Here is a 27,161-nt window from a genome sequence, read left to right as displayed (position 1 = left end):
ATAAATAAATAAATAATCTGGGAAGCCCCCAAGAGGGGAAGGAGGGCAACTGCCCCCCCCCCACAGTCTTCCCTTGTCCAAGGCCATGATACCTCGAAAGCCCAACACGGTTGCTTTTGACATCAGAAGAGGAAACTTTTCAAAAATGAGGAGACTAGTGAAAAGAAAGCAGAAAGGGAAGGTCAGAAGGGCAAATAACTCCAGAGCACACAGGGAGCTTATTTAGAACCAGAACAACAGAAACTCAACAGCGACTTGCATTTGGGGCAGTATACAAATATATTAAATCAATCAATCAATCAATCAATCCAGCATGCCTAATGCGTAGAACACTATGGTGCAGCCACACCTGGAGGACTGCGTACAATTCTGGTCACCACGTCTCAAAAAGGACATTGTTGAACTGGAGAAGAGGACAACCAAGTTGATCAGGGGCCTAGAGCACCTTTCTTATGAGGCAAGGCTACAACACGGGGCTTTTTAGTTTAGAAAAAAAGATGACTGCGGGGAGACATGATCGAGGTCTATAAAATCATGCATGGTGTGGAGAAAGTGGAGAGAGAGAAATTCTTCTCCCTCTCACATAACACTAGAACCAGGGGTCATCCCATGAAATTGATTGCTGGGAAATCTAGGACCCACAAACGGTACTTTTTCACACAACGCTTAATCAACTTGTGGAATTCTTTGCCACAAGATGTGGTGACAGCCAACAACCTGGATGGCTTTAAGAAGGGTTTGGATAACTTCATGGAGGAGAGGTCTATCAATGGCTACTAGTTGGAGGGCTAAAGGCCACCTCCACCCCTGCTAACTTGGCAAAGAGGCACCTTTTAACGTGGTGATTCTCTTTGTTTAGCAGGGGGAGAGTAACTGGCCCTATCCACCCGCAGCACAGGACCTCCAGTGACTGTTGCTGGTAGGTATCTTATGTTTCTTTTAGATTGTGAGCTCTTTGGGGACAGGGATCCATTTTATTTATTATTTCTCTGTGTAAACTGCTCTGAGCCATTTTTGGAAGGGTGGTATTGAAATTAAATAAATACATACATACATACATACATACATAAAGGCAGGATGCCTAGGGGGTTCCAGCAGGAGAGAGGGCATGCCCTCAACTCCTGCCTATAGGCTTCCAGCAGCATCTGGTGGGCCACTGTGCAAAACAGGACACTGGACTAGATGGGCTTCCTTGGGCCTGATCCAGCAGGGCTGTTCTTATAGCAATAGCAATAGCACTTACATTTATATACCGCTCTATAGCTGGAGCTCTCTAAGCGGTTTACAATGATTTTAGCATATTGCCCCCAACATTCTGGGTACTCATTTTACCGACCTCGGAAGGATGGAAGGCTGAGTCAACCTTGAGCCCCTGGTCAGGATCGAACTTGTAACCTTCTGGTTACAGGGCGGCAGTTTTACCACTGCGCCACCAGGGGCTCATGAGTCAAGGAAGCTACAAAAGGCAAGAAGGTGTCCTTCAGAAATTGGAAGTCCTGCCCCAATGAAGAGAACAGAAAGGAAAGAAATGCAAGGACACAATAAGAGATGCGAAAAGGGAGTTAGAGTATAAGAACAGCCCTGCTGCATCAGGCCTAAGGCCCATCTAGTCCAGCATCCTGCTTCACACAGTGGCCCACCAGATGCCTCTGAGGAGCCTGCAGGCAGGAGCTGAGGACATGCTCTGCTGTTGCTCTCCTGCAACTGATACTTAGAGGTATCTTACCTCAGAGGCTGGAGCCATCAGAACAGTAGCCAGTTCCTCCATATGGCCATTGAGGAACATATGACCAAAAACATCAAGGGGAATAATAATAAACTTCTTTAAGTACATCAGAAGCAGGAAACTTGCCAGGGAGGCGGTTGGACAATTAGATGGGAAACGGATAATATTAAGGGGTGTATGGAGATTGCAGAGAAGCTGAATGTGTTATTTGCATCTGTCTTCACAGCAGGGGATACCGAGCATATACCTGCACCTGAACTGAACTTCTTAGGGACAGAGCCTGAAAAACGGGTGGAGCCTGGTGCTCAGGAACTGGTGCCAGATGTAGGTGCTGTGGAACCATCAGAGAAATGACAAGAGATGATGTTATCGGGGCGGATTAAGCTTTTTGCTGCCCTTTCACCTTTTAAAAAAGCCCGCTGCTGTGCAGAGGAATGGGGCACAGCAGCAGTCCAAGTGGCTGCAGGAAGGGGGGGGGCATGGGGCAAGTTCCGCTTTTAAACTTCTAAAAGATGCCACTGCATGGTGGGATGGAGGGGGCGGTGGTGGGAAGGGTGGGGGGACAAAGGGAAGGTTCCCCCTTCTACCTTTTAAAACACCACTGCACGGTAGGATGGAGGTGACGAGCTCCTCCCAGCTCCCCAATGACTGCACAGGCCTCTCTGAAGCAGATCTGGGGCCTTCCTCTGCATGCGTGTGCGAAGGAAGGCCCAAAATCTGCTCCAGAGAGGCCCGTGCAGTCATATGGGAGGAGGGGAGCTGGCCTGCCACCCTCGCTGCCCCCATCCCACCACGCAGCGGTGCTTTTTAGAAGGCAAAAGGGGAACTTTCCCCTCGCGGCAGCCCCCGCCACCCCACCCCACCCCACCCTCCCGATCCCGCTGCTCAAATTTGCCGCCTTAGGCAAGTGCCTCCTACGCCGATGCCTTAAGCTGCCCCGGATGTTCTAAACCAGCTTCAAAAACGGTAGTTTAACAGAGATTAATTCCCGGGACCAGATGGCACCCGCCCAAGGGCTCTTAAAGAACTCAGATAGGAACGTGCTGATCTTCTAGCAAAAAATATCTAACTTCTTCCTGCAATCAGGCTTTGTGCCAGAGGAGAGGAGAGTAGCGAGTGTAACAGGGTGGAGGCCTGAGGCCGGAACCTCCTCCTGTTGTGTTACCGATTTCTATACGGCAAATGTATCTGTTTGCTCCCAATGTTCGGTGTTAAAAAGCTGGGCGGGGTCAAAATTGTTTTCAATAGTTTAATGGTTTTAATCTGTTTATTTTGTTTTGTATTGACTGTTTTTAAATGATCGAGTCACAGGTTTTGTCTTGTCCTTGTGCACTGCCCAGAGCCTTTTCAACGGGGCGGTATAAAAATATAATAAATAAATAGATAAATGTTCACAGATCCTGTTCTACAGTTGATTTGGGAGGGGAAAAAGCTTTACTGGTTACTCTGTAGGGAAGAGAGGGTTTGATTTGATGGGGTATGTTTTAAAACAATGGAGGGAACTTGAGTTGTCCCGATTGGTTTGTTTAGAAAGATCCGGAGAGGGGGAAAGAGAATAAAAGGAGGCTTTCAAGTTAGGATTGGAGTCTTGGAGAGCCAGGAAAGAAGAGTTGCTAACTTAAGAGCTCAGAGATCACTGGGGAAGTTAAGCTGAAAACTCTCTTGAGATCTAAATCACCCTCAATGCAGCTGAAGGACCAGTCTGGAATTGAACCTCCAGTACTGGAAAGGAAGAGCCAGACCCGAAGCTGAGCAAGGGCGAAAGCCAGGCTTGCTGCAGAAGCAGATTTTATTTATTTACTCTATTTCTATTTTGCCCTTCCTAAACTGGCTTGGGGCAGTTTACACTAAAACCAAACACATATTGTATGTATGTATTTATTTATTTATTTATTTATTTAAATTTTCTCATACCACCTCCTCCAAAGACTCTAGGTGGTGGACAACAACAATACCAATAACAATTTTCAAAAATAATAAAATAAAATAAAATAAAGGGCAAACGCCTGGTGAAACAGGTGTGTCTTAAGAAGGGCCTTAAAAGCAGCCAGGGAGGGGGTCGAATCAATCTGGGGGGGAAGAGTGTTCCAAAGAAGAGGGGCAGCCACAGAGAAAGCCCTCCTATGTGCCCAGGCGCCACGCACTACACCAGGGCCCGGGACACTAAGGAGGGCCAACTGAGAAGACCTCACAGGACGGGATACAACCGGCCGAGAGAGGCGATCCCAGAGATATACAAGTGCTAAGCCCATAAGGGTTTTGTAAAACAATTAAAATCAGAAAACATTTAAACCAGATTATTATTAAAATTAAAACTAGATACCATTAAAAGCCAGGCTAAAAAGATGAGTCTTTAAGGCTCTCCTGAAGGCCTCCAAGGAAGAAAATCCTCCAGTATCCATGGGGAACACGTCCCACAACCCAGGGGTAACAACCCCAAAGGCCCGATCCCAGGTCGCCCCCAGATGAATTGGTGGCACCTGAAGATGGCCCCCTCCTGATGATCTCAGTGAGTGGTGGAGATCTTGTAGAGAGAGGCACTCTCTCAGATAACCTAAGTCATTCAGGGATTTAAAAGGTAATAACCAGCACTTTGTACCTTGCACAGAAACATATCGGCTGCCAGTGCAACTGTTTAAGAATAGGCATAATGCGGTCTCCACATTATACCCCAGAGACCTATCTGGCTGCCAATCTTGAACTAACTGAAGTTTCCAAACTATGTACAAAGGCAGCCCTACATACAGCGCATTGTAGTAGTCCAACCTGGAGGTTACCAATTGCTGTACCATTGTTTTCAGGTCATTCTCCTCAAGGAATGGGCAGAGTTGTCAAATCAATCACAGCTGGTAAAAAGTGCTCCTGCCACAACCTCAACCTGAGGCACCAGGGCAAGACCCGGGTCCAAGAGCACTCCCAAGCTATGGACCTGTTCTTTCTGGGGGAGTGTAACCTCATCCAGAACAGGAAGTTCTATCCCATCTTGCAGATTATGATGCCCTACAATGAGCACCTCCGTCTTTCTTGGATTCAGCTTCAGTTTATTATCCTTCATCCAGCCCATTACTGCCTGTAGGGCAGGCATTTAAGGGGCTAATGCCATTTCCTGATATTGATGACAAGGAGAAATAGATGTGGGTGTCACAGCATATTGTCACAGCATCAAATCCCCTGATGACCTCACCCAGCAGTTTCATGTAGCTGTTAAAAAGCATCGGTGACAGAATGGAGTCCTGAGGGACTCCATATAATAGCTCCCACTTTGAAGAGCAACTGTCATCAAGCACCACTATCTGAAATCTACCCGAGAGATAGGAGTGGAACCACTGCAAAGCAGTGACTCCTATACCCAGATCCCTCAGATGTTCCAGGATACCATAGTCGATGGTATTGAAAGCTGCTGAGAGATCCAAAAGAACCAGCAGAGTCACACTCCCTCTGTCCATTCCCTGATGAAGGTCATCAATCAGGCTGACCAAGGCAGTCTCCACCCCATAGCCCACCCTAAAGCCAGTTTGAAATGGGTCTAGATAACCAGTTTCCTCCAAGACCTCTTGCAGCTGGTCAGCCACAACCCTCTCGATCATCTTCCCCAACCATGGGAGGTTGGAGCCTGGCCTATAATTATCCATCATCAGGGGATCCAGGGTGGGCTTCTTGAGAAGGGGTCTAACCACTGCCTCCTTCAGACAAGGTGGCATCCTGCCCTCCCTCAGTGAGGTATTAATGAGATCAACTAGGTCAGCTCCAACAACCTCCCTGCAATTTGCAATCAGCCATGTTGGGCAAGGATCCGAAGAACAGGAGGTGGGCCGTAGCACTCCTAGAAGCTTGGCCACATCCTCAGGAGTCACAAACTGATCCTGATCCAATCTAATATTGCAAGAGGGATTGCTGGACACCTCCCTGATTGGCCCTGCAGAAATACTGGAGTCCAGATCAGTCCGAATGCGCAAGATTTTATCTGCAAAGAACTCGCTGAATGCGTCACAGTGAGCCATTGTTTCCAGAAACAGATTTGAAACCGAAGGGGCTGGAGTTAAACCCCTAACAATCTGGAACAGCTCTGCTGGACGAGAACTTGCAGGTGCAATACTTGCAGAATTAAACTGGTTCCTTGCTGCACGTATTGCCACAGCAGAGGCTTTCAAATGGGCATTGGATTCAAGTCGAGTCTTCCTCCACTTGTGCTCCAGTCGTCTGCCTTGCCACTTCAGCTCCTGTGGCTTTTCTGTATACCATGGAGCTAATTTTGAAGCAGCATGGAGAGGACGCTGAGGAGCGAGCGTGTCTACTGCCCTGGCAAGTTCTCTGTTCCAGGCATCTGTCAGGGCAACGACAGAATCACCGGCAGAACCAAAGACCCAACTCCCAAACCCTCCAAAGCCCTTTGGAATTCTACTGGATCCAATAGCCTTCTCGGGCGGACCATTCTAATAGGTCCACCACCCCTGTAGGGGTGAGACGTGACTGTGAAACCAACCTTAACCAAGAAGTGGTCTGTTCATGATAAGGGGGAAACGACAGGAGACCCCACCCACAGAACAGCTGCCTGATCCAAGCAAAAAACTGAATCCAGCGTGTGACCATCAACATGCGTAGGTCCTCGAACTAATTGGGATAGGCCCATGGTTGTCATGGCCGCTATGAACTCCTGAGCAGTACCAGAAAAGCCAGACCCCAAGTGGACGCTGAAATCACCCAGCACCAAAAGCCTGGGCGACTCCAAGACCAACAAAAGCCACCAGCTCTGTCAGCTCACTTAGAGAGTCTGTGAGGCAGCAGGGCGGGCAGCACACCCACAGAATCCCCCGTCTATCCCGGGTCCCCAACCTCAGGTACACACACTCAGCAGAAGTCCATTCTCTCACAGGGACCCTGGCAAGTGAGATGCTCTTCTCATGGACCACAGCCATTCCACCACACTCCCCCGCCTACTCCCCCCAACCTGCTCAACAACAGAGTGCCCTGAGGGTAGAGGTTGGGCCCACACAGCCTGGGAGAAGCCGCTGCCAGTCTGTGTAGACAATACTGAGCTAGATGGACCAAGGGTCTGACTCGGTAGAAGGCAGCTTCCTGTGTTCCGAAAGTGGCCAAATTGCAGATGTTTGGGTAGTAAAATCCAAAACAGAACGTGATGACCTCCAGAAGGATCTCTCCAAACTGGGTGAGTGAGCAGCAAAATGGCAAATGCCATATTGGGGGTCATTAGGAAGGGGGCCGACAATAAAACGGCTAATAATACAACACAAATCCACAGAGCCAACACATTTAGAATACTGTGTTCAGTTGGGGTCACCAGATCTCAAAAAGGGCTTGACAGAACCAGAAAAGGAGCAGAAGAGGGCACCCAAGATGATCGGGGCCTGGAGCACCTTCCTTACGAGGCAAGGGTACCACCCCTGTGGCGTTTCAGCTTAGAAAAGGAGACCATAAGGGGACACATGACAGAGGTCTATAAAATCATGCATGGGGTGGAGAAAGTGGAGAGAGATAACATGTCCTTCCTTTTCTACAACACTAGAACCAGGGTTGGGCACCAAGCCATGAAACTATTACCAGAGAATATAGGGCCAACAAAAGGAAGCCCTTTTCCACACCGCGTATAATTAATCCCAAGGAATCCTCTGCTGCCACGGGATGTGCTGATGACGGCCACCAGCCTGGGTTAGCTCTGAAAGGGGCTTAGACCACTCCCTGGAGGCCAGGCCTAGCCATGGCTACTGGTCTGGAGGGCTCCCGGCTCAGAGGCAGAGCAGCAGTGCCCGGGGAGGGGGGCGGGGTCCCCCCTCCGTCTCCTGGCTGCCTCTGGGGGGTCACTGCGACACTGCGAGGAGGATGCCGGGCTGGAGGGACCTCCTTGGGCCTGACCCAGCAGGGCTGTTCTGATGCCCCTCCGGGCAGCCTGTGGGAGACTGGGCAGCCCCCGCCCTCCCCAGAGGAGTCTGTCTGGCCTGCACATCCCGGACGCATCAGCCACGGAGGAGGAGGAGGAGGAGTGCAGCGTCAGCGAGGAGGCTGGACGGCTGGAGCCCAGCTCGACTCCAGTGCTGGCAGGCAGGCAGGCGCCCAGATCCCGGCCTCTGCACCACTCCTCCCGCCTGCCAGGGCCTCGCTCACGCCACAGAGCTTCTTCTGAGCGGCTTTCGTCGCCCGCAGACGGGAGGCAGAAGCAAGGCAAGGGGTGGCACCCCCTGGCTTTGGGCCCGGCTGGGAACCCTTCTGCCCCCCAACACACTGCCAAGATGTGGGCCCCGCACTGCCCTCTTGGCAGGCCGCGAAATCCCTCACGGGCCACCTGGGAGTTTTTTACACCCGTAGTCCGCATCTCCTCCAGGGTGGAGGGTGTGTGTGTGTGTGTGTGTGTACATATCCGGTAGAGAGGAGCCTTCCACACACAATGTGGGTTTTTCGCTGCGCGTGATGAGAGCAGCCTGATTTATATCGGGGTAAAAAATCCACTTTTTGTGTCGGGTTTGGGAAGCAACTTTGAACTTGCGGTGAAGCTGCTGTCTGGGAAAACTCCTGGGGAATTTGCTCCCTCCCCCTCAGCTGTTCTGAGAGGCAAAACACCTTTCCAGTCCCCAGAGGGGGGCAGGCAGGTAGGGGCTGAGGCTCTCTGGGTCTGCTGCAGGCAGCTCCCCTTCTCAGAGCAGAGTGCACCCCCCCCCACACACACACTCAGGACACTTTGAGTTCAGAAAAGCAGCTACAATTCTGAGGGGGGGGGGTTGCGCCTGATCCTTTCTCTGCCCTCCTCCACCCTGCTCCAAAGGGGCTCCCCCCAAATATCCCACCGAAATCTTGTGGGAGGGGGCAGAAACAGCCCCAGGGGTGATCTGCAGCAGGGCAACGACCGGCAGGGAAAGGGTTACAGCCAGTCTCCCCCCAACGCCCCCCCCCAGCTGCCTTCTAACAAAAAAGCTTGGCATCTGGGCTCCCTGGGAAGGTGCCCCCCTCGGAGCAAGACTGGGGGGGGCACAGCCAGCGGGAGGCTTCTGTGCCTACCTAGAGCCCCCCCCCCACGGGGTGCCCCGAGGTCTGGCCCTGCAGCTGAGCACGCAGTCCATGGAGGAGGAGGCAGGCCAGAGGCTTTGGCCCACTGCTCCCACACAAACACCGCCCGCCCCTCCAAAGGGATTTGCACACTGAGCCAGGAACAAAGGCTGGCTGTTTGCAGGGGAGCCGGGCCTGGAGGGGGCAGGGGCCGGGCTACTCAGCGGGCCATGTGCGGGGGGGGGGGCAGCAGAGCGCTGGTTCTCACGGTAAATCAAGCTGGCTGGCACAGAAGTGTCTCCCCGGCGCCCGACAGCCAAGGGGCAGCCCCAGACCCCACAACCTTGCCAAAAGACGCCTCCAAACGGCCCCCTCCTCCCAGGGACAGACTCCTGCATGACCCACCTCCAGAGCCAAGGCTGCCCCAGATGCCCCCCCGCCCCCCACTCCCAAGAGGCTCCAGCCAGCCCTCCTCCGTGCAGCCATCCAGCCTCACTGACCTGGACACAGCAGGGGGGGGGACACACACACACGCCTGCCCAGTGCTCAGGGGCACCTTTGGCCAGCGACCGCCCCCACCCCGAATCCCTGCTGGGCTTCACTATGGACTAGCGTGCCGCTACGTCTCCTGCTGACTCCCAACCCGCAGCTGAGCCCCTCCTGGCGCCCCCAACTGTGGATGAAGAGCCAGCCTGGCTGCCCCAGGGCTGAGGGGCCCCTCCTCCTGCCCTACCAGGGTGGGGCACAGCTGCTACCACTGGGGCAACTCCCCAAACGCCAGGCACCAAGCAGGGCTGGCCCAGCAGCCCAAGCGGCCATTGGGGGTGGCAGCTCCTCAAAGAAAGCAGCACCAATGCTGCACAGCGCCCATGTGCAAGGATAGACTGCCTTCCAGTAAGGAGGCTCCACAGATCTCTCTGTTAAAACAGCCTAAAAGTGTAGATCAAACAACCCCTGTTCTCCTCTACCCCTTCTTCTCCCCCCACCTCCTTTCTGTCATACTCAAATTGTGAGCCGCCCCCGCCCCCCCCCGCACCACAAATCCACCTTCCAGGTCTCTGCAAAGCACCACACACAAAGATGGGGTGACATCCACAGAAGCAGCGCCCACACCTGGGACCCAACCAGTGCTGCCTGTAAGAGGGATTCCCAGATGTTGTGGACTACAACTCCCACAATCCCCAGCCAAAGGCCATTGCAACTGGGGGTGATGGGAGCTGTAGTCACCAAGACCGGGAAATCCCTGGTCGAGGGAGCCCTGCACCCAGCTCCACGGACGCCAGGACACCTTCTCCCAGCCCAGCTAGGAAGTGCAGAGGGGATGTAGCCCTCGTTGCTGGACCCCCATCTCTCCCCCCGCTCCTGCCCCAAATCTGCCTCCATCCATGCTTCCCCCTTCACTCTCCCCGCCGCACTTTCTGCCCTACTGCCCCTTGGCTTGGAATGGGTCCCCCCCCTCAAGATGCTGACGCCTCTGGCAACCTTCAGCTCCCTCCCCAGAGCCACCTCCCCTCCTGGGGCCTTGGGTGGGGGCAGCCGCCTGCCCCCTCCCCCATACCAAGGTTTTGGACTGCAAGGTCTTTGGGGCAAGGACTTGTCTTCCGGTTCTTCTGCAAAGCGCCATCCCGACTACTGGCGCACAATCAGGCCACCAACCAGAGGGGGAGGGGCTCAGCACCCCAGTCCCAAGGGAGGGCTCAGACCAGTGGGGGCGCAGGGTGGCTGACTGACTGGCAGCAGCTACTGCTCTCCAGAGCTCCGGAGGAGGCCTTTCCCAGCCCTCCCTGGAGATGCGGGGGGGGGGGAAGGCGGGGGTTGAGCCTGGGACTTCCTACAGGCAAAGCAGCGGACGCGCTCCCACTGAGCAACAGCCGCAATCCCCCCCCTTCCTATGCCCCTGGGAGCCCCCGAGGAACCATAAGACCCCTCCCCCGCCCCGGCAGCCTCAGACCCCAAACGCCCCAAGTCAAAGGTGGCTGCTGTCCCTCCCCCCCAACACACACACGTCACTCAAGCCGACGGGGCAGTGAAATGGCAGCAGGACGCCCGGGGGGGGGGCTGCAGACCCCCTCCTCGCCGACTCGAGGCAGGACCCAGCCCCGCGCAGGCAGCTGGGACGACGCGGGCGGGGGGGGGCCTGATGGCCCTGCCTGACCCGCACCACCTGGCGGGGAGCGGCCAGCCCTTGGCGCCCCTTCTCCCGCCCTGGCTTGCTTGCCCTCCCCGGCGGCGGGTACCTTTGAGCGAGCTGATCTCCAGCTGGATGGAGCGCGCCGAGTCCATGGCGGCAGCCGCGTTGGTCCAGCCCGGGATGGACCTGCGGTGCCGGGGGTGTGGGATGGATGGGCTGAGCCCCGCCCCCTGGCACTGCCGCAGCCAATGAGCGCGCGGCCCGGCCGGTCTTTTCTCCGTGGGCCTGGAAGCGGCTCGGTCCTGCGCGGGGCACTGCGGAACACCCCCGCCCCCGCCCCCTGGCACGTGCGCCCCAGATCCGCCGCAGCCGCCGAGAGCAGCCTCCGTCTCCGCTCCCTCCGCCTAGTGCTCACCGCCAAGGGCAACGCCCGCCCCGCCACTGCTCCTCCTCCCCTAGCCGGCCAGAGCCTTGCCGAAGCCGCCCCCGCCCCCTCCCCTCCCGGTGGGGACCGAGCCGCAGCAAGGGCGGGCCAGGAGCCTGCCCCGAGGGCTGAACGCCGGCCCTGCTGCCCGCTCCCGCCAAGGGGCACAACGGGGCGCTTGCTGTGGACCTCGGCCCCCGGGCTGCTGCATGCAGGGCTGGCGGGGGGGGGGGGGCGCACTGGACAGACCTCACCCCTGCGCCAGCCCCGCTTCCCGTGGCGGCGGCGGCGGCGGAGGCAGCTCTGCGGAAGAGGCAGGCCCGGCCCAGGAGCTGCAGCTTGACTGACACCGCAAGATGAGAAGGGGGTTCATAGCGGGGGGGGGGAACCAAAGGCAGGATTGTGGGGAGCAAGCCGGAGGGGCCTGCCTGTGCCTCCCCCTGGCCTTCCCTCACCACTCCTCCTGCCCTCTGCCGCCTGGGCCTGCTGATGGGCAGAAGGGCCCTGGCTGCAGCCGCGGGTGGGAAGCCCCCACACAGCCACCCCAGGGCGGGGGCCCCCTCTCGGTTAAGAGGGGTTATGCCACAGGTCTGAGCTGGCACACAAGGGCGCCTGCTTTGGGCCACTCCTGCCTACCACCAAGGAGGAAGCATAACGGGGGGGGATCCCTGAGGGGAGTGAGAGGCGTTTCCGGGCCCTTTTGAAAGCCCCCCAATCTGCTGGCCATCACCCCACCCCACGGCAGAGAATCCCGCCATGTGCTGCGTGGAGAAGGCCTTCCTCTGCCGCCCCCCCCCGTTTCATGGGATGACCCCTCGCCCCAGAGTGGCGGCACCCCAGGCAGAATTGCAGAGACTTCTGCCCTGCCTCCGGCCCGTGTGCCTGTGTGCAGATGCCGCCCCAGAGACGCCACCCGCCGCTGCCTCCTCAGCCGAGGGTCCTCAGGCAGAGGCCCAGAGAAGGCGGCGCGCGAGTCCAAGTGGCTCAGCTCCTGGGAGCCGCCCGAGGAGGCAGCCCAGGTGGCTCCTCTCCCTCCTCAAGAGCTGCACAGCTGCCCTGCCTGACAAGTGGCAGCCTGCAGGCAGGCAGTGGGGATCCTGGATGGGGAGGGGGAGAGGGGGCACCCCCACCCCGCCCCCCCTGCACGGAGCCCGCCTTTATTCTGTTGCTTTGATACTTCCGAAGTCCTGGAAAGGGCAACAAAAGTGCCCGCCAGGAGTGGGCTGCTGGGAAAGAGCTTCCTGGAGGGGGGGGCCTCTCTCAGAGAAGAGCAACAGCCCCGCTGGGAGGCTGGCCGGCTGGGAACCCCCACTCTTCCCCAGGCCCCCCCCCCCCGCCACAAGGCTCTCTCCTCTGCAAGGCCCTGGAAGAAACCCTTCCACTTCTCTCTCGCGCGCGCATGTGCGCGCGCACGCGCAACCCAACAGACCGCACCCCACCCACTCAAAAAGGCTGGCTCCTGGGAGACTTCACCGGCAAGATGTCAGAAGCAGAGGGGGCAGAGGGGGCTGGCCTCCAGATCAACCGAGGGGGCAGGATGCGGCCTTCCACAGGCCCTTGGTCCATCTCGCTCAGCCGGGACTCCTCCAGATGGAGGGGCAGTAGCCACTCAGTGGTTCTGCCCCTGCTTGGCACACAGAGGGCCACCCCCCCCCCACGGCAGCCCACCCCTGGTGGCCGCATATTTCTCAAGGAGGGAGGGCGAGGAGAGAGGCCGGCCAGAGCCCTTGGGGTGCTGCTGCCAGCACAGAATACGGAGCAAGGAGCTGAGCCTGGGCAGAAAGCTGCTTCCGCAGCTGCTCTAACTTCTGGGGGGGGGGTCCTCCTCAACTAGCCCCAGCAGAGAGCGGCAGACAAGCCAGAATGGAAAGCTGGGAGGCCCTGGGAGTGTTCCCCCAAAACCCAAGGGAGCGAGAAGGGTGAGACCCAAGGAGGCCTTCCGGAAAGCCTGCCCTGCAAGGGCACCGCTCTGCCCGCCTGACCCTGCAGGAGGTGGGGAGGGCAGGGCAGCGGCAGCCAGGCCGGGCCTGGCCCCCCGGCAGAGCTCAAGAGGCCGCCCCCAGCAGCACCCCGAGGAGCCCCTTCCTTGCTGCAGGCGGGAGACTTCCCAAAGGCGGGCCGAGAGGGGCAAGCAAAGCGCCCCGAGGAGGAGGACTGAGTGCAGAAGGCCCAGGCCCCTGGTGCGGGGGTGGGGGCAGGGCAGAGTGCCCCCACCCGGCTCCCTTCCTGGGCCACTGGGGTCCTTCGGGTGGCAGGAGCCCAGAGCCACCCTGCCCATCCTCTGGCCACTGCAGGCAGATCGGCCTGGTGCCGGCCACAAGAGGTGGAGACAGCCAAGAGCCTGGAAGACCGCAAGGGGGGGTTGGACAACTTCCCGGAGGGGAGGCCTGTCAAGGGCTACTAGCTGGCTACAGGCCACCTCCAGCCTCCAAGGCAGCAGGAGGCCTCGGAGTCCCAGTGGCAGGGGAGCAGGCTGGCCCCTTTCCACTCCTGCCTGTGGGCTGCTCCCCAGAGGCATCTGGTGGGCCACTGTGTGGAACAGGATATGCTGGAGGAGATGGGCCTCCTTGGGGGGCCTGGCCTTGGGGTGGGGAGGAGCCCCACAGCCTCCGCTCTGGCTCCACCCATTGCCCCAGTGCAAGGATGTGGTGGCGGCGGAGATGCAGGGCACTGCCCCCTCCCCTCCCCCCCCCCCGCATCAGGCCCTCTCAGCAGGCCTCAAGAGCGCTGCTGCTGCTGCCACACTTTCACGCGCCTCCCCCCCCCCACTCCTCTCCCCTCACCAGCCAGGAGGGCTCCAGGCTGGACTTGGGAAAGCACAGCCTGCAGGTGCAGCGTGAAGCGTGTGCTGTGCTGCGTGCCCCCCCCTGCTTTGGCAACCTCCCCTCCCCCTCCCCCTCTGCCCCATCCAGCAGCAGACTGTCAGGCGCTTGTGGGGAAAGCAATGGGGGGGCACGCAGAGACACACAGCAGCCCCCGCCAGCCCTCCCTGGGAACGGGCCCCAGCTGGAGAGTGTGGTCTCTCACCCACCCAGCAGCCGCTGCAGGCCTGGGTAGGGGCACAAGAAGGGGCTCCCTCACCCACCCAGCCCCCTAATTCCTCCCCCAGACACAGCCTCTCACGCCAGTGGCCACCCAAGTTGCTGCCTACTGAGTAGATCCTCGGTCCCTCTAGCTTAGTACTGGCTGCGCTGACTGGCAGCAGCTCCCCCTAGTTTCCGGCGAGGGTCTTGTTCACAGGGGGTCCCCACGTGAGCCCCACATGGAGATGCTGCTGAGGACTGAAGCTGGGACCTTCTGCCCCACTGGGCTATGGGCCTTCTCCAAACAGGGGTTCCTTCTGAACACCTGTCAAGCATGCTGGCGGGGGGAGCAGTTTCAAGTGGAAAAGCAGCAGGTTAGTGACGGGGGGGGGGGCTAAGGGGGCCGATTTCTCTCTCCGCTTGCCGCTTCCTTTGCCTGCCATTTAATTCAGGTCCCCATACTGGAGGGAGGGAAGCCTGGCTGGGAGAACAGTGGACGGGGGCAGGGTTGGGCCAAGGAAGGCCCTGCACCCCCTCCCTCCCACGTGCTTCCAACCCCCCCCCCGCAACTGAAGCAATGGGTCTGCTGCTGCCCTCACAGACACTCCCACCCGCGGACAGGTCTCATACAAAGTGGGGGGGGGCACTTGTCAGCCCCACCCCTCCACGCCCAGCTGCTGGGGGGATGAGAGGCACAGGCTAGAAGGCCTGGAATGCGCCCCCCCGCCTGCTCTGGGCCTTGCCTTGTCCTGTATTCGGGGGGGGGCACTGCCTCCCTCCCAGGCTCCCCAGGAACCTTCCCAGACCCCAGGAGATCCCATGCAGACCTTGCCCCCAGGCTCCCCCCACGGACTCCCCACCCCCACACAAAACACCGACGGGGTTCGAGAGTAAGAAGGGTTCCTCTAGGCATATGCAGGAAGTGGGTCTCTGGGTGTCCACATCCAGGCCCCGAGAGCTGCCCTCTCTTTAGAATCCAAGCCCTGGCAGAAAGACGTGGGGGGGAACATTTTCCGGAAGTTTTTCCCATACTTTCTTCCATTTCTAAGATTTCTACTTGGCTACTTGAAAAACTCCAAAGATGCAGTGAGGGGATATTAGTATGGTGGAGTTTTGTGGGTTGAGTGTATGTTTTTTAACTGTGTAAATAAGTCAAACAACATCCCTAATCAGATCACAATCTACTTTGAGCATCAATAAGATTGGTATAGTAACTTTGAGGGGGGGGGAATAATGCAAATGAGGGGGAAATTTGCATGGGAATTCCCCCCCATTTTTTTCTGGAAAAAGCACACCTTGGCAGCACACCAGGAGCAAGCTGGGCCTCTCCAGAGGGGGCTCCGGAAGAGAGAACCGCGCCCCCCCCCCCCCCCCGTGTTGTAGCCTTGCCTCATCAGGAAGGTGCTGCAGGCCCCTGACCATCCGGGCTGCCCTCTTCTGCAGTCCGCACCTTCTCCAGACCTGCAATGTCCTCCTGAAGATACGGTGACCAGAACTGCAGGCAGCACTCCAGAGGTGACCACACCACAGACTGGGATAAAGGCAGGATCATAGTAGCAGTTTTATGGAACTGGCCTTTTTCACAGCTGCCGTGCACGGAGTCCACACTTCCAAGGCGCTGTCCACCGCGAGATCCCAAGATCCCTCTCCTGGTCAAGCAGCCAGACTTGACAGCTCCACTCAGACTTCATCAGCGTATATACGTGGTGAAGTTGGGGTTGTGGAGCTGGGGTTTTCCGTCCCACTGTGCACCACCTTACACTTGCCAACACTGAACCGCATTTGCCACTTTGTCTCCCACTCTTTCAGATTGGAGAGATCCTTTTGGAGCGCCTCACAATCTGTTTTGGATTTCACTACCCAAAAGAGTTTGGTATCATCTGCAGACTTCGCTGCTTAGCCCAACTTCTAGATCATTTATGGACAAGTTAGAGCCCTGGTGCCCGTACCTGGGGGCTTCCCAGAGGCATCTGGTGGGCCACTGTGCGAAACAGGATTCTGGACGAGATGGGCTTCCTTTGGGCCTGTTCTTATGACAGGAAGGCACCATCGCCCAGGAAGTTCCCCATGGGAGGGGCTGAGCAGGGGCAGCACTGCCAGAAGAGTCCTGGGGAGGTGCGGTTCAGCCAGAGCATCTGGGCCTCTCACTCACCAGGAGCTGAATGCAGACCTATTTCAGTCACCTACCCCCCACCCAACAGACCCCAGCTATGGGGCCCATTCCAGGCAGCAAACAGTGACCTCTCCCATATGCACGCGCGCACACCCCCCCCCTTCCTATAGCACCTGGCTGCCCACAGGGACCACCAAGTGTGCCACGCCCCAAAGGAGGCCTGTGACAACTGCAAGCCCTGGACTGGGCACAAGCCCCCCCTCCCTCCCTGGGGGGGAGAAGGCCAGGCTCCTGCAGTCCTTCTAAGGGCAGGTGAGGAGCAGATTAGGGAGGAGGCAGAGGAGGAGATCCCTCCGGCTGGCCCCACAGCCAGGCAGGCAGTGCCAAGCCAAGCCAGAGGCTGGCATCAAGGCCAGCCGGGGGGGGGGGGGCAAGGGCTCTTCACTAGCTCCAGGCAGGCCTTCCCCCCCCCCCCGGCCCAGCTGGCTCTCTGCACAGGGTCACCCTTCTCTGCTCCAGCCACCCCAAAGCAACACCAGGGATTGGCTAAAAAAGCAGGCCTCAAAGGTAACAGGTAAGGAAAGACAAGAGACTCTCTAAGCGCGTGCAGAGGACCATTCCCTACAAACGGCGGGGGAGGCTTCCGGTCAGAAGACACCCTGTCTTCCAAGCCCCACATGCATCTCCTGGCCTCCTTCAGAGTAGAGGCTTCCTCAAATTCCCAGGGAGGCAAACCTGAGGAGGAGCAGGAGACCCTTTCACGCCAGCAGGCACGGGCCCCCCTCGCTCCCCCAGCGACCCTGCCTTGCCCACCCCCGTCAGACGGTAGTCAGCGGGCGACGGGCCGAACAATCCCCCCAAGGGGGCCGCCCTCCCCTCCTCACACAGCCTGGCACCCCGCTCTCCCTGCCACGCCCCCTCCCGCTCCCCACACAGCCGCGGGGGGGGGGGCACGAGCCGCCTGCTAGCAAAGCGCGTGGAAGCAGGCTCCCCCCTCGAGGGGCCTCCAGAGGCCGCCGCCGCCACAAGCCCCGCGCGGTCTCTCCCTGCCCTTTGCCGCCGCCAGCGAGCCCGACGGGCGGACGCCAGGCCCGGCCCGGCCCAGCCCAGCCCAGCCCAGCCCAGCCCGTGGGCCCCGCCGCCACCGCTCCAGGAAGGACGCGCCGGTCTTGCTGCCGAGCCCCGCGCGCAGCTCAGCCACCTGCAGGGAGAGGCTCGGGCGGGCAGCGGCTTCCTCCCTCCCTCCCTCCCTCCCGCCCGGCAGCAACACACACCTCCACACGTGCTGCCAGTGCCCGCCAGGCCGCCCTCCAGCCCAGCCCGGCCCGGCCCCGCGGCTCAGCAGCGACGGCGCGACCCAGCGCCCCTCTCCCCGGCCGCCCCGCGGGCAGCAGCCGGAGGGAGAGGGGCGCTGCCTCCTGCCTCGGGGGCCGCGGGGCGGCCAGGCATGCGCTTGCCCTATTAAGGCAAAGCCGAGCGGCAGGCGCGCTCCCCGCCGGGACGGACAGGGGCACGAGGGGCGGCGGGCGCCTTCCTACCTTTGTACCTCTCGCGCACGTCCTCGTAGGCCTGGACGAAGTCCTTCTCCTCGGGGTTGGGGGGCAGCAGGCTCAGGTTGAAGGTGGCCATGAGGGCTCCAGTCGGGGCCAGCCGGGGGCGGCGGCAGCGGCGGCGGCGGGGCGCGGAGCGGAGGCAGCCCAGCCCTGGAATGCCATTCCAGCCCCAGCTGCCGCCTGGCCCTACCCCTTAAAGGCGCCGCCGCCGCCGCCGCCGCCCACCGCTCCCTGCCCTGGCCTGGGCGGAGGGAGGGAGGAGGCGGAGGGAGCCGGACCTCATTCCCCCCCCCGGGAGACGGGCCTGCCACAGCGCCCCCCCTTCCCTCTCTCGCTCGGCCGCGCTGCCCGAGGGGCCCGATCCACCGGCACAGTCTCCTGCAACAGTCCCACTGAAAGACGGGGCTGCCCGCCTCTGCCTGGAAGGGCTCCCGTCACAGTTGGGCCCCTCGGAGCCCCGCTGCAGGCAGCAGCACAGCCCCCCCCCCCCGCCCAGGAGCGGCGCTCCCAAGAGGGGGGGGGGGCTCAGGCCGGCAGCGGCAGTGCCCGAGGCGCCCCGCGACGGCCCTGCTCCCCGAGGCCCTTCCCGGGCTACTAGCCTGCCCAGCCTGCCCAGCACGGAACCAGGCAGCCGGCAGACAGAGGCCTGCCTTCCCCCACAGCCGGGACTCGCTGCAGCTCTGAAGCGGGGCTGCCCAGCCAGAATCAGCCAGCCCTGGCTCCCCCTCCTCAAGCCCGCCCCCCTTCTCTGGGGCAGGGTGGGGTGGGGGGCTTCCCCCGTGGAAACTGTGCAGGGGCACTAGGAACCCCCGGGGGGGGCCCCCCAACCTGAGCCAGCCGCTGCATCCTGGCATAACACAGCTGCTGAGGAAGAGGGGCTGGGCGGGGGGGGGGCAGGGGGGACACACTGAGAAGGACCCATGTCTTCCTGACCCCCTGCAAGTGCGGGGGGGGGGATGGGAGTCACTCTGCTGCCCATGCTCAGGCGGTTCCCCCCTCCCTCCTCCTCCTCCTCTTTGTAGGTCCTCAGACTGAGCTTGGCGCTGGGGTGGGTTGCTCAGCCCTGGCCAGCCTAGGGGCCGGGCAGGGGGCAGGTGCCAGGGCGAGTTCTGGGCCTCTCAGCCCCAGGACTGGCACAAGGCCAGGTGGAGAGGAGAGCAGCGGGGGCAGCAGTTTTGGGCCTGCGCCACCCCTGGGACCCCGCTCGGCCCAGCCACGGAACAGCCGAGGCCATCACTGCAGGGGCGGGGGTGGTTGGTGCAGACAAGCAGCCCCAGGGGGTGGCAGCCGACCACTTACTACTACAACTCATTTATATACCACTTTTCAACAAATGTTTCCAAAGCAGTCTCTCTTAGGTAGGAAGCTGCTGTATACTGAGTCAGGCCATTGGTCTGTCGAGCTCAGTATTGTCTTCACAGACTGGCAGCGGCTTCTCCCAGGTTGCAGGCAGGACTCTCTCTCAGGCCCCCCCATCTTGGAGATGCTGCCAGGGAGGGAACTGGGAGTACCAACAGAGGCGGGGCAGTGGCTGACCCCCAACCTCCCCAGGGCAACGCAGAGAGCAGCATCTTCCCCATCCACAGAAGTCCAGAGACTGTGCCCCCCTGCTCCCTATGGAGCCTCCCAGGGCTGCACAAGGTCCCTGGAGTGGGCCTCCTCCTCCTCCTCCTCTCCCCCCTGCTCTGCCCAGGCCTGTGGCCTGCCCTCTAGTGCAGCCTCCCTGACCATCTGCCGAAGGTAGCGCCAGTGTCACTGGAGTGGGTGGGTGGGCCGGCGACTGGTTCTCCCCCGCCTCCGCCGAGGCGACATGAGCTTCTCTTCCCTGCAGCCCAGAGAGAGACGGGGACATGTGGGGCTTTCCTGTGCCAAGCAGCCTGGCCTGCCCCCTGCAAGCAATGAGAGCAGCCGGTATTTATAAAGGGCTCTCTCTGGCAGCTTCCAGGGCTGTTTCCAGACGGAGGCCAGCCACGCCAGGCCCCCACCGCCCGCCCGCCCGGCCATCCTTCCTCCTCCTCCTCCTCCTCTTCCTCCTGCACTCAGCACAGCTGCCCCAGCACTGACGCAAGCGGCCACCCAATCGCCCCACCCACCGCCGGTCCTGGCCTCCCAGGAAGAGGAGTCCTGCACGCACACCGGGCGGGCAGCGAGAGGGGTCATTCTGTGCTGCTGCTTGACCAGCCTGCACCAAGCCAGCTGCTCAGCTGCCTCTCGACCACAGCCCTTCCCCGGAGCCCAGCTGGCATGGCTGGGGCAAAGCAGCGAGTGGGCACAGGGCAGCCCCGGCCCTGAGCTGGCCCCGAGGTCCCCCTCTGGGCCCCAGGCAGCGGGCACCGAGGTCAGTCTCGCCCTGCAGCCAGGCAGGCAGAGCCAGGCCAGGCCCCAGCGCCACGCCACGCCACGCCACGCTCCCAAGGGAGGACGCTGAGCCACAGCCCTGTCCCAGAAGCTCCTCTGGGGACTCACGCCTGGGGCAGAAGCGGGGGCAGGCGGAGGCCACGCAAGGCCCCATCCGCCCCAGCCTCAGCCCCAGCTGCCCAGTGGCGGGGGGGGGGCAAAGCTCAGCCCAGCCCAGCCCAGCCCAGCCCGAGCACGTCTGGAAGAAGTTGCTGACGCAGCCATGGGGGCAGCAGAACACCCCAGCCGGCGCCAGGGCGAGGGCAGGGCGGAGGTGGGTCAAAGTCTCCGCTGCCAGCGCCTCCTCCCAGGAGGCACCGCCACACCCAGCCGTGCTGCCCCCAAAGGCGCCAGCCAGGCCAGCCTCCCCAGCCCCAGCGGAAAGCAGAGCTGGGGGGCAGCCAAGGCTCTTCCTCCAAGGAGCCCCAAAGAGGCCTCCAAAAGCAGCTCCCAGACCGACCCCTTCCCACACACAAGGACAGGAGCAGGTTGACCCGCCGCGCCACACTGCGGGAGCTGAAGGCAGGGATGTGCCCCCACCTGACCACCGGAGACCAGGGAGGCAAAAGGCTGGCGAGCCCGCAGGGAGGAGGCGGGCCCCGGAGCCCAGTTGTGGGTTGCTCTGGGTTTGTGCAAAACCCCTCACCTCCCAGCACCCTCCAGGGACAGAGTCACCACGCGACCAGATCCCGCCTTCCTCTCCTTCTGTGTCAGCCCAGGACACCCCCCGCGGGGAGCAGCGCCCGAGTCTCCCACGGAGGGGAGGGGAGAGGAGGGGAGCCCCCACCCCCGTCCCCCCAGAGAACAAAATAGTGAAGAGCAAGCCGGAGGAAGACAACAGGAGGAAAAGCAAAGCTTCTGTCCGGCTTCCTCTTCCAGCCTCCTCGGCAGGCCTGATCCTGACACACACACACACGCCCGCCCACCCCAACCGGCTGCCCTCCGGAGCACCCCCCCCGGCCCCTCCCAGAGCCTGCCCATCACAGAGCCCGCCCTGGACCCGGGCTGGTGGCAGAGCTCTGGCATTACCCCAAAGACCTCAAGGGCCACCTGTCGGGCCCAGGAGGAGACCCTAGCTTGGGGGCTTGAAGGCTGGCAGGGGGACTTGTGAGTAGAGGCACTGCTAGCGGTCATCGAGGAGGAGGAGGATCCATGCCCGAGAAGCACAGCCTCCCTTCAAGGAGGTTGCCAGCTCCAGGCCCAGAAAGGGCTCCTGTGCAGCAAAGGCAGCATGGCAGCTGGGTGGCCTCTGCCCACGCGCAGAGATGCTGCCCCAGCCCCACACGATGCTGGAGTCTCTCCCAAGGGCTCAGCTCGGGCTGGATTCTACCCTCGGGCAGTTATGAGCTGTGGAGGGGACACCCACCCGTGCAGGAAGCAAAAGGAGAGCCCGCCCGCCCGCCCTGGGGTTGCCAGGGAGACCCTGCCAGGGAAACCGGGGCCTCGGAGCCCGTGGCAAGGTCTCGCCGCCATGGGTCGCGCACGGGATGCCAACGCAACTGGCCAAGCAGAGTTGGGTCCCCGCCAGGGGCGAGGAGGAGGAGGAGGAGGAGGAAGAAGGAGGACTTGTTGGCACCCACATCACGCTGGACTCTGAGGAGGATCAAAGGGCTCGGCCGGAAAGGCCCCTGTTGGCATTCCAGAGGCATGATCAGCTCCTAACCTTTGGCCCCAGGCGAGGAGGGAGCAAGTGGGGAGGCTGGCTGGGAGGAGGGGAAGGCACCTTCCTTCCCCACCAGAAGATGCACAGCAGGAGGAGGAGGAAGAGGGGGAAGCCCCTGCCACAGCTGCCCCGCCTTGGCACCCAGCCCCACGGCTGCCCTCCCTCTCAAGCACACCCCTGGATGGCCACTTGGCTGCAGTTCAGCTGCCCGCTTCCTCTCCTCTCCTCCTCCTCCTCCTCCTCGGGGGAAGGCACAGCCAAGGGCAACTGCAGGGATCCGCAGGCCTGCCTGCTTCCTCACAAGGCCCTCAGAAGAGCCCAGCCTCTGGGGAGCCCACAGGCAAGAGGGGGGGGAGGCAGGGAGGGAGGGAGGGAGGGAGGCAGGCCCCCCCCTGCTCCTGCTGCTGCTGCTCCCCTGCGGCTGCAACTGGGGGGATTCGGAGGCATCTATCTTGCCCTGGAGCCACCCAGAGCAGTAGCCAAGAACTCCGGATCAAATATCCCCTGGAAGTGTGGCTGCCCTTGTCCCCTTGCAGGGTTCCTCCCTCACCCACTGGGAAGCAGCTGGAGGCAGGAGACCCTCGGGGTCCGGGTCGGCCCACCTCTTCCTGGAGGCTGCTTTGTCCTGCCAGAGCCCCCCCCGCTCAAGACGCCTCCAGCTGCTCCAGCAGTGAGCAGAAGAGTCCTGAGCCAGCAGCCCCCCCCCCGCGTCCTCCCGGCTGCCCTCCAGCCCCCCCCCCGTGTGCCCCTGCTAGTCGCCCCCTGCAGATCCCAGGAGCAGGAGTGCTGGGCCCAGAGCCAGAGCCGCGGTTGGGGTCTCTCTCTGCCTGCGCCCGCCATGTCCCTCCGAGATGCCAGCCGGGCTTGCAAGGTGACCCAGAGCCCAACAGGAACAGCACGCACAGCAGCCCTTGCCAGGCGCGGCCCCCCCTCCAAGGGCACTGAGCGGGGAGCCAGGCCAGCTCAGGCTCCCCGCACCGCTCCCACCGGCCCCCTCTCAGCTCCTCCTCCAGAGAAGGGGGCTCCCCTCCTCCCTGCCAGTGGCGGCCCAGGCTGTGGGGACTCTGCAGTGCCTCTCCTGGGGCTCGCTCGCTCGCTCGGGGGGGGGGGGTCTGGAGGGAAAAGACGGCTGCTCTTTATGCGGGGAGCGCCCACCAAGATGGCCACGGGGGGGGGGGGATTTCCCAGACCCACAGGAGGAGGAGACCGCTGAGTCTGGGGGCTGGGCCTGCCCCAGAGCACCAAGTGCCCCTTTCCTTTCCCCACTTCAGCTCTGCCTCAGGGTCAGTCATATGGGGAGCTGTGAGAGAAACCCCCTGCCTGCCCCCCAGGAATGCAGGAGGAGCCTGGCAGCTGGGTCAGGCCAGAAGCCTCCGAGCCAAAATGGGGGAGCTGGAGTGCTTGGCTGCTAATGAAAACACAGATACAGCGGGCAGAATGGAGACCTGGTGGGACGGGGAGAACCTCTGGGACACGGGTATGCCTGGAGACGCTCTACAGAAAGGGCGGGGAGGGGCGGATTGCGGGTGGAGCAGGGATACAACCCAACAAACTAGAAAACCCAGGAGGACCAGAGTCCTCCGCAGAATCATTATGGGTGACAATACGAGGACTGGAAGGAAACGTGTTACGAGGGACGTGCTATCAGCCTCCAGATCAAACGCTGAGAGTGGCCTGGAGTTGGCGAAGCAAATCAGAGAGGCGTCAAAGAGAGACAGAGCGGTAATGATGGGCGGCGTCAATTCCCCTCACACAGACAAATGCACGTGCGGGGATTGTCGGAGGATGCTCCAGACCAGGGATTCTCAACGCTGGGTCTCCAGCTGTTATTGGACTTCAACTCCCATAATCCCCAACCAAAGACCACGGGGGCTGGGGATCATGGGAGTTGAGGTCCAATACCCTCTGGGGACCCAACGTTGAGAATCCCTGTTCTAGACATGCTGAATGACTCTGCCTTAGAACAGTTGGCCATGGAACCAACCAGAGACAAGGCAACCTGGGACTTAATCCTGAGTGGTGCCCAGGACCTGGTGCAAGATGTCTGAGTTGCAGACACACTGGGGAGCAATGACCATCGTATGATCCAATTCTGCTTATATGCGAGTGGAGCACTGACAAAGGAGTCCAGCACAGATGCATTGGACTTCAGAAGAGGAAACTCAAAAACGAGGGGACTGGAAAGAAGGAAGCGGAAAGGGAAAGTCAGGAGGGTCAAGTCACTTCAGAAAGCAGGGGACTTATTCACGCCCACAACACTAGAAGCTCAGTTGGAATGTCTACCAGGAAGGAGGCCGGTTAGCTTCACTTCTGTGTTGGGTAAGTTGATGGAAAGCCTACTTAAGGGCAAAACTGTTAAACATACAGAAGAACAGGCCCTGATGAAGGAGAACCAGCCTGGCTTCTGCAAGGGCAAGTCTTGCCTCACTAACCTTTTGGAATTCTTTGAGAGTATCAACAGGCATTTTATTTATTTATTTAGTAAGTATATTTATATACCCCATACAAAAAAGTCCCTGGGAGGTTTGCAATATAAAACCAATTAAAACATTAACATAATTAAAACAATTTAAAACACAAAAACTCTAAAACTGAGGCTTTAAATCTATAATCTAAAAGCCTGACTAAACAAGTATGTTTTTAGGTTCTTCTTAAAAACATTCAGCGAAGGGGAAACTCTAATTTTGTTAGGAAGCGCGTTCCACATGGATATAGGTGATCCAGTCAACAAAATATACTTGGACTTCCAAAAAGCTTTTGACAAAGTTCCTCATCAAAGACTCCTGAGCAAACTTAGCAGTCATGGGATAAGGGGACAGGTTCATTCATGTGTGGACTGATAACTGGTTGAAGGACAGGAAACAGAGGGTAGGTATAAATGGAGAGTTTTCACCATGGAGGGAAGTAAGAAGTGGGGTCCCCCAGGGATCTGTACTGGGACCAGTGCTTTTTAATTTATTCATAAATGATCTAGAAGCAGGAGTAAGTAGCGATGTGGCCAAATATGCAGATGATACCAAACTCTTTCGCGTAGTGAAATCCAAAACAGATTGTGAGGAGCTCCAAAAAGATCTCTCCAAACTGGGTGAGTGGGCAACAAAACGGCAAATGCAGTTCAATGTTGGCAAGCGTAAAGTGATGACACTGGGGCAAAAAAAACCACCCAACTTCACATATACAGATATATGCTGATGGGATCTGAGCTGTCAGTGACTGAGCAGGAGAGGGATCTTGGGGTCGTGGTGAACAGCTCGTTGAAAGTGTCAACTCAATGTGCAGCAACTGTGAAAAGGGCACATTCATGCTAGGGATCAGTAGGAAGGGGATTGGAGATAAAACTGCTAATATTATAATGCCCTTGTACAAATCTATGGTGCGGCCACATTTAGAGTACTGTGTGCAGTTCTGGTAACTAAATCTGACATGTAGAGAGCTAGCATAGCATAGTGGTTAGAGTGTCGAACTAGGACCAGGAAGACCCCGAGTTCGAATCTCCACTCAACCATGAAACTCGCTGGGTGACTCTGGGCCAGTCATGTATCTCTCAGCCTAACTTACCTCACAGGGTTGTTGTGAGAATAAAAATAACCATGTACACCATTCTGAGCTCCTTGGAGGAAGAGCGGTATATAAATGTAACACATAAATAAATATCTCAAAAGGGATATTGAAGAACTGGAAAAGGTGCAGAAGGGGGCAACGAAGATGATAGGAACATAGGAAGCTGCCCTATACTGAGTCAGACCATTGGTCCATTTAGCTCAGTATTGTCTTCACAGACTGGCAGCGGCTTCTCCAAGGCTGCAGGCTGGAATCTCTCTCTCAGCCCGAGCTTGGAGATGCTGCCAGGGAGGGAACTTGGGGCCTTCAGAGGCTCTTCCCAGGGTGGCTCCATCCCCTGTGGGGAATCTCTTGCAGTGCTCACACATCAAGTCTCCCATTCATATGCAACCAGGACAGACCCTGCTTAGGGGTCAAGTCATGCTTGCTCTCCTCTCCATGATCAGGGGTCATCCCATGCAGCAGATGGCTAGGAAATTTAGGACTGACAGAAGGAAGTGCTTTTTCACACAGTACACAATTAATCTATGGAATTCTCTGCCACAGGACATGGTGACGGCCACTAGTTTGGATGGCTTTGAAAGGGGCTTGGACAGATTCATGGAGGACAGGGCTATCATCAGTGGCTACTAGTCTGGTGGCTACAGGCCACCTCCAGCCTCAGAGGCAGGATGCCTCTCAATACCAGCTGCAGGGGAGGGGGCCTGCCTTCTTCACCTCTTGCCTGTGGGCTGCTCCCCAGAAGCACCTGGTGGGCCACTGTGTGAAACGGACGTTGGGCTGGATGGGCTTCCTTGAGGGGCCTGATCCAGCTGGGATGTTCTTAGGTTCCCCATGACTAGGAGCCACGGAGGCACCACTCTCTCCTCTGCACCCAATTGCCATTTCCTTTGGGAAAGCCAGTGGCCATGCCCACGTTTTGTGGCAGCTAATTACATGTGTTAATTACAGACTAATGAGATAGCAGTAAGCCCAGGCGGGCAAGCTGTATTGCCTTTGTAACAATACTGTCAAGCCTAACCTGCGGGGAAGTGGTGAATGAGCCACCCCACGCCCGGTCCTCCCAGGAATGCCCCCACACCGCACAGATGCATCCAGACAGAAGCAGGTGGCGGGGAGTCCAGCAGCCATGCGCTGCCAGTCTGGGCTCCCCCTCAGCCTGCCCCCCCCCCTCCCCGCACAGTGCCCTGGTGGATGTTTCCCACATGAGGACCGGAGGGTGCATTTTGCTCACAGAAGCCTTCCTGCCGCCCAGGCCAGTGACGAAGACGGCCATTCCCAGCGCAGGAGGCAGGCAGCTTTTCTCCTGAGGCACAGCGACCCCTGACTTGCACCACAGCCCAGGGATGAGCCTTCCCCGCCGGACCCACCCCATCTGCTCCCCACGATCACCTCCAGCCATCAGCAGGGGAGGCGGTCCGGGTCCCAGCCCCCATTCAAAGCACCCTCAACTCTGCCCTCACACCGGACCCAAGCGGCCACCTTGGCACCGGCAGCAGAATCAAAGGGGAAAAGCTGTTTCTCAAGGGCAGCCTGCAAGTCTGGACGCTGCTGTGAAAGGGCTGCCCAACCCT

General features: G+C 59.5%; 1 protein-coding gene across 11 annotated transcripts in view; it reads right to left on the bottom strand.

Moving 5' to 3' along the window:
- PLEC (plectin) overlaps window positions 1-27,161 on the bottom strand; it is a 128,025-nt gene that overhangs the window by 69,061 nt on the left and 31,803 nt on the right. For 2 of the 11 annotated variants that reach the window (XM_053245064.1, XM_053245067.1), the window contains exon 1: window positions 17,952-18,102. The exons of 7 other annotated variants lie outside the window; for them this stretch is intronic. In XM_053245064.1, coding sequence (XP_053101039.1) covers window positions 17,952-18,042 — 91 coding nt within the window. In that variant the 5' untranslated portion in view covers window positions 18,043-18,102. Of the gene's footprint in view, window positions 1-10,959; window positions 11,034-17,951; window positions 18,103-27,161 lie in introns of those variants that run through there. 2 more of the 11 variants (XM_053245071.1, XM_053245070.1) reach the window with 2 other exon arrangements.

This window comes from Hemicordylus capensis, chromosome 4 (assembly GCF_027244095.1).
Source record: "Hemicordylus capensis ecotype Gifberg chromosome 4, rHemCap1.1.pri, whole genome shotgun sequence".
Taxonomy (NCBI): domain Eukaryota; kingdom Metazoa; phylum Chordata; class Lepidosauria; order Squamata; family Cordylidae; genus Hemicordylus; species Hemicordylus capensis.
The sequence above is the reverse complement of the archived record's forward strand: the minus strand, read 5'-3'. Positions and strand labels throughout refer to the sequence as shown.